The following is a 6,260-nucleotide window of genomic DNA, read 5'->3' on the forward strand; positions in this document are numbered from 1 at the left end:
GCTGTGTTCCTTTCCAGGCGTTTTCCTCGCATTTTGGTATTTTATTCTCCACGCTGGGCTGTGTTTTGACCTTGGCGCGGGCAGCGGGGGCCCCCAGGGTGTTTTTCCCCCCCTCCTCTGCGTCTAAACATCAACTTTTCCACTATCGGCTCCGCGGGATATTTCGGGTGGTGGCAGCGTCATCCCACAGCCTTTGATGCGGCAGAGCCCCAGGGGCCCCGAGAGGTTCCCGGCTCCGGGAGGGGTGCCCAGGCTGTGGGGAGCCCTGTGACAGGTGGGCACCAGGCTGGGCATCCCCCAGACGCAGAAATGGAGTTTTTGAAGTGAAAATCACGGTGAAGGGGGGACATGTGGACACTGTGCCCACCCCAGGGGTGGCTGTCACACACGAGGGATGCCCACTTTGGTGGGAAACCCATCCCAGTGGGATACTTGACCCAGAAAGATGCCCATTCTGGGGATATGCYCACCCCTGTGGGATGCTTATTCCAGGGAAAAACCGTCTCAGGGCATGTCCTGCATGCAGAATTCCCATCCCTGTGGGGTTCCCACTCCGGTGGGAGGACTGTCCCAAGAGGATGCCCATTCTGGTGGGATGCCCATTCCCGAGAGATGCCCATTCTGGTCCCAGAGAGATGCCCATCCCGAGGGGATAGCCATGCCAGCAGAACACCTGCCAACCACGGAGCTGCACCCCACCTCTGTCACAGCCTTTCTCCGGCTGTGCTCAGACCCCACGCATGGTTTTGGGGCTGTTYATGGGGCCAGTGGCCATCCCTGTCCCCTCTGGCCCCTGCCCCTGTAACCCCGGTGCCCTCCCCGGCCCCCCTTTTCCCCCGGAGCCAAGGGGAGCCGTCAGCCCCGGCCGGGAGCGGTGATGGACGATGCTCATTCCCTGTCTGTCGTCTTGTCCCTCCCGGGGCCGCTCCCAACTCCCGGCCTCGGCGGCACCAGCCCCACCGCCCCGGCGAATTCCAGCGTCGGAGATGCCGCAGTCAAGGTGCCATGGTGATGGGCGCTGAAGCCGTGGGGATGGACGTCCCGGCCGGGAGCGGCGGCAGGAATGGCTGGGATGGAGACGGGCACAGCGGGGGAAAAGAGGGGGTCTGCGGGGAGGGGATGGCAGAGAGCGGAGGGAAGGAGGAAAAAGATGGACAGACAGCAGTTGGGAGGGTTGATGGACGTGGAATGGGGAGGTGAGGGGATGGAGAGGTGATGGATGGACAGAWRGACATGGGCAGCGCATCCCACAGTTTGGGAGACATCGGTGTCCTCCCACAGCTCATCCCCTACACCCCCAGCCCCCCCAGACACGAATTGGGACAGGACTGATAAAAATATATTCTTTATTCTTTTCTAAAAGCTATCTCTGACACCTGTAACAAAGCATCATTATTATTAATTATTATTAATTATTATTATTATCTTTAATTACAAAAAAAAACAGGGCCTGGGGCCAGCGTAGCAGGGTGGGAGCGGCGGCAAAAAAGCCGTCCACAATAAATATTTTATTTACAGCGAGAAGGGACCCCGTGGAGCCGGGGGATGGCCGGGAAGGTGTGCGTGGCACTGARCCCACCCACGGCGGGATGAGGGTCCCTAGGACACATCCATACCCCCACCCATGGGCGCCTTCAATCCAGCCGGGCACCCGTCATGGGGGGTTTGGTGGCTCGGACCCCCTCCGGGGCTGGGCAGGGTGGTCCCGGCGCAGGTCACAGACACTCGTGCAGCACCTGGGTGTTGGTGCAGTTGAGGCAGCTGACGTGGCAGCACCAGTGGAAGGTGCAGTTGCAGCGCTCGGTGACGCGCTGGGTGCGTGTGCGGTACCCGCGCCCGCAGCACAGCAGCTCGCACCCGTCCAGCCCCGGCGAGGAACTGTTGCAAAACCTCCCCGCCGTGCCCGCCGTGCCCGTCTTCCCGCTGTAGGTGCAGAAATTGGGGGATTTCTCGAAGTACACGAGGTCGTGGGGCGAGGGGGGTTTGTGGGCCGGGTTCTCGGGTTCCAAGTGGTGCAGCTCCACCCGCGATGCACGGTTGCTGCCTTTGTTGCCGTAGATGACACGGGAAGCGCCGTCGAAGCGATCTTTCAAGACGTCGCCCACGGCGCGGAAGGTGGGCAGCCGCATCCAGCAGGTGCGGACGGTGCAGGAGCCCGACATGCCGTGGCACTTGCACTCCTGGCGCATCTCCGAGAAGACCGTCTGCRAGGAAAAGGGAATTTGGGGTCTCGTGAGCAGCCTGGGACCCACCTGGGGACCACCGTGCTCCTACACCCCTCTTTTCTGCAGCATCACATCACACTCAGACATCACTTGTCCCAAAGATGAGTGTAAAACCCATYTCAAACAGTTCCCAACCCACACATGGGAACAGGGTGAGGGTCTTGATGGTTGTGCACATCTCCATGCGCCCACCCCAGTGGCCTCACCAAGCCCCCAGTGCCCTCACCATTCTCCCCCAATGCCCTCACCATTCTCCCCCAGTGGCCTCACCAAGCCCCCAGTGGCCTCACCAAGCCCCCCAGTGTCCTCACCATGCGCCCGGCCTCATTGTTGTGCAGGTTCATGAGGAACCGCAGATCTCGGCCCTTCTCACTCGAGTCCACAAACTCCCTCCCGAAGAGGCGACCGAAGTCGATGTTGTCACTGCAGCCCCCCCAGTGCCAGTCGGGMCCCCCAGGGCCACGGCGCCGATAATCGCAGGTGCAGGATTCAATGGACCCCTCTGAGCACGACCGGGCCACCGAGTGCGTCACGCCGGCGCTGGTGATGGCAAAGATGAATGCCGTCTCCCGGCAGCCTGTGGAGGAGAGCGAGGCCTCAGGATGCTGCCAGGATGGGGAGGGGGTACCCACCAGCACCCCCAACCCTCCACCACGATGTGCTGGTGATGCCCCATGGCAAAGCAGGGGCGCTTTGCTGAACATCCCAACTCGGGGGTGCATGAAGGGGGTCTGGGGTCCCTTGCGCTGCCCCCCAGGCTCACCCCGGTTGACGATTTTGCCGAAAATGTTGGGGCCCTGGGAGGTGGGACAGTTCCAGCGGCGGTTGCGGAACTGCCACTTGCACTCCTTGATGGCTGTCTGGAGGCCGGAGCTGACGCTGTGCAGGATGCCGGGGTTCTGCCGGATCAGCTTGCGCTGCTTTCGGCTCAGCAGCTGCAGGCTGGGGTCCAGCACYAACTGCACGTTCTTGGAGTCCGTCAGCAGGTTGGTGGACGAGGCCACGTTGATGATGCCCCTGTGGCACAGGTGGGGATGGTGACCGCMGGTGGGGATGGTGACAGCAGGTGGAGAGTCCCCAGCACCTCCCTCCTCACCTCAACCTCCCTGCAGGCTCCTCGGTGTGACCAGAGCATCTTCCTCCCTGCTAWCCCAACCGGGGATCGCAGCCCCGTGTCCCCCTGTGCCCCATCCCTGGGTACAGGGCACTCTCTGCCGTGTCCGTGCCAGCCCCGCCCTCCCGCCCCGCCACCCCGGTGCCGGTACCGGTGCCGGTGCCGTCCGACTCACCACCACCGCCCGCTGTTGTTCACTGCCAGCGTGTTGGAGAGGGAAGAGAGGGCCAGAGCCCAGAGTGCCCGGAGCGCCAGCCCCAGCGCGGCGGCGCGCATGGCTCCGGCCCCGGGAGCCCCGGCAGAGTGCGCGGGCGAGCGGCCGTCCCGGTATTTATGGTGCCGCAGAGCCCCCGACCCGGCCGCTACATCCACGCGTGTTTCCGGACGCGCGGGGCGGCTCCGAGATCAGGACGGCCGCGAGGGGACCCGGGGAGCGCCGGGCGGGCGGGCGGGCCGGCACCGCCGCCGCCACCGGGCTGCAGCCGGTGGCCGGGGCGCGGCGTCGGGGGTGCGGTGCCCAGCGCACACTGACCGGGCCCTGGAGCGCGGCGTCGGGCGCTCCGTTCGCGGTGCCGGTGCTGGGGACCCGGTGCTCTGCGCCCCGTGCTCGGCACTCTGTGCGCGGTACCCGGTGTCGGTACCGGTGCTGGCTCTCGGCGGTCCGTGCGCGGTACCCGGTGCCGGTGCTCGGTACGGGCAGCTCCCCGGGGAGCCGGCACGGCTGGACTCGGCTCGGCGCGGCGGGTGCGCAGCGTTCAGCACCCGGGAGCATCTTCCAGCCCCTTCCCTCTTATAGGGGCGGCGCGGAGGGTCCCCGTGGGCCGGTCCCGCCGCGCGGGGCCTCCCCGCGTCCTCGCCCTAACAATGGGGAGCGGCGGAGCTGCGGCACCTCTTACGGGGCGGCGGGAGCGGCGGCGCCGGGGCTGTCCGTCACGGCCCGGATTAGCTCGGCGGGTGGCTCGGTGTCCCGGCCCCGTGCCCAGAGCTCCCGGCTGCCGCCCCCCGCCTTCCCCGCCGTCCCGCGCACACGTYCTACAGGCACCGGCACCGGCGGGGGAAGCCCGGCACGGCCCGTGACAGTTCCCGGCGCAAGGAGGAGCTGGTCCCGGAATAACTTGGGATGGCCCCGGACCGCTCCGGGGCGCACGGAGGGAGCGGGGAACGGGGATAGCCCGGGATGTCCCGGGACAGCCCAGGGTGTACAGGGGCAGGAGTGACAGGATCTCCCGGGACAGCCCCGGGCGCACGGGGSAGGCAGAGTTCCGTGACAACGCACGGCGCACGGGGACCACAGTCCCGGGAAAGCCCGGGGACACCGTCCCGGGGCCAATGGGGGACACGGCGTGCAGAGGCTGCGTCGGTGCCAGTCCGGAGCCCACGAAACCCTCTCCCGTCCTGGTCCGTGCCCGGCGGGGCGGGGTGACAGCCTCTTCCAGCCCGGGCTGTCCCGGTGGCACCCCGGCACCCCGTGAAGGTACCCGTGGGCACCCACGGTGTCTACAACCCCCGTGAGCGCGGCACGGCCCCGCACGGCTCCCGCTGCTCCGGCGCGCCCGGTCTGGGCCGGTACCGGGTGTCGGAGGTAGGGATGGACCCGGGGGTGGAGGGATTGTGGGATGGGGACATAGACGGAAAGGCAGAGGGTGCTCGGACGTGCCCGTGGCCAGAACACGGACACGCAGGGCCGATGCTGGCCCGGTCTCGGTTGGGACAAGATTCTGCTTCTCTCATCGCCCTCCCTGGCCGGGTGTGGGTGGGTGTGAAGTCCCCAGTGCGGAGCCCGACGGGACGGGGGGCCTGAGCTGAGCCCCCCGTTGGGGCGGGGACCGGGGGGGGGTAATCCCCCTGCCGCGGTTTCCCCGGACCAGTCATGCGGGGCCGGATTAGCCCCGCTCTCCCGTCACGGCCCGGGGCCGCMGCTCACCAGTTCAATTCAAGGGCGGACAAAGCCCGGGACGGCGGCGGGGTTGGGGGGGTCKCACCGGCACCCACCCGCACCCCTTCCCCCGGCCCGGGAGGAGCCCAGGGCCGAGCCGGGGTCTGCTCCAGCACGGCGCTCCCGCCTCCCCCGCCCCGGTTCCCGGCCGGGCCGGGCCGTGTCCACGCCCTCGGGCCTCCGCCCCGTCGGGGCTCCCGGGGCTGAGGTCAGCGGCCGCGGGGAGGCCCCGGGGCGCGGCTGGGAGGGCCCTGCCCGGGGCTGTGCCACCAGCGGCGGGACGCAACCACGGCCCTCGCCTCCCCCGCTCCATCCCGGGACCCTCCGGTCCTCGCACCCCTCRCCCGCTGCCCCGAGACCCCGTTCCCCCATCCCCTCTGCTGCAGCCGACGGYGGCCCCTCTGCTCGGGATCCCAGGGTGTCGGTGGAACCGTTCCCGCAGCTGTCAGGGCGGCCGGTGCTGCTCGGTGCCCTCGGGGTGGCCGCCGGTACCTGCCTGGGGGCGAGGGGGCATCCATCCTGTCCCGTCGCACCGAGGCAGGGACGGACAGACGGATAACGGGGACCGACGGACGTGGGAAGCACGGGAGGTCTCCCGCTCCCGCTCCCCATCTCCTGCCCTTCCCGCGAGGGTCGGGACGTCCTCGGTACCGACGGTACCGGGACRGTGCGGGGGTGCTCAGCCTGTCCCTCCGTGAGGGTGTTGGGGTCCCGGCCGGGTCAGGACCCCCCCGCGCCCCGGTCACGACTCTGCCTCCCCGTTACTCAATCCGGGGGCGGGGCCGAAAAAACCGGGACCCCCCTATCCCCACATCCTCATCGTGCAGCCCCCCCTTGGGACGAGGCTCTGCCCCCCGCCCCCGGTACGGGTCCCGGTGCCCCCGGTGCGGGTCCCGGTGCCCCCGGGGTTTGGGGGGGGGACACACACACACGGGGACACCCCCTCACACCGTCCCGTCCCCCCCCCCGCACTGCTGCAGCCGTT

The 6,260-nt window shown here is 68.1% G+C and overlaps 1 protein-coding gene across 1 annotated transcript; it reads right to left on the reverse strand.

The window, feature by feature from the left end:
• Nucleotides 1–1,715: 1,715 nt before the first annotated feature.
• WNT1 (Wnt family member 1) lies at nucleotides 1,716–3,615 on the reverse strand. Its single transcript, XM_057383963.1, has 4 exons — nucleotides 3,515–3,615; nucleotides 2,989–3,242; nucleotides 2,537–2,802; nucleotides 1,716–2,204 (listed from the first exon to the last, which is right to left on the reverse strand). The coding sequence occupies exons 1-4, from the start codon at nucleotides 3,613–3,615 to the stop codon at nucleotides 1,716–1,718; spliced, it is 1,110 nt and encodes a 369-aa protein (XP_057239946.1).
• Between the last annotated feature and the right edge of the window lie 2,645 nt (nucleotides 3,616–6,260).

This window comes from Malurus melanocephalus, unplaced genomic scaffold (genome assembly GCF_030028575.1).
Source record: "Malurus melanocephalus ecotype Western Australia unplaced genomic scaffold, MMel_1.1 scaffold_670, whole genome shotgun sequence".
Lineage (NCBI taxonomy): Eukaryota > Metazoa > Chordata > Aves > Passeriformes > Maluridae > Malurus > Malurus melanocephalus.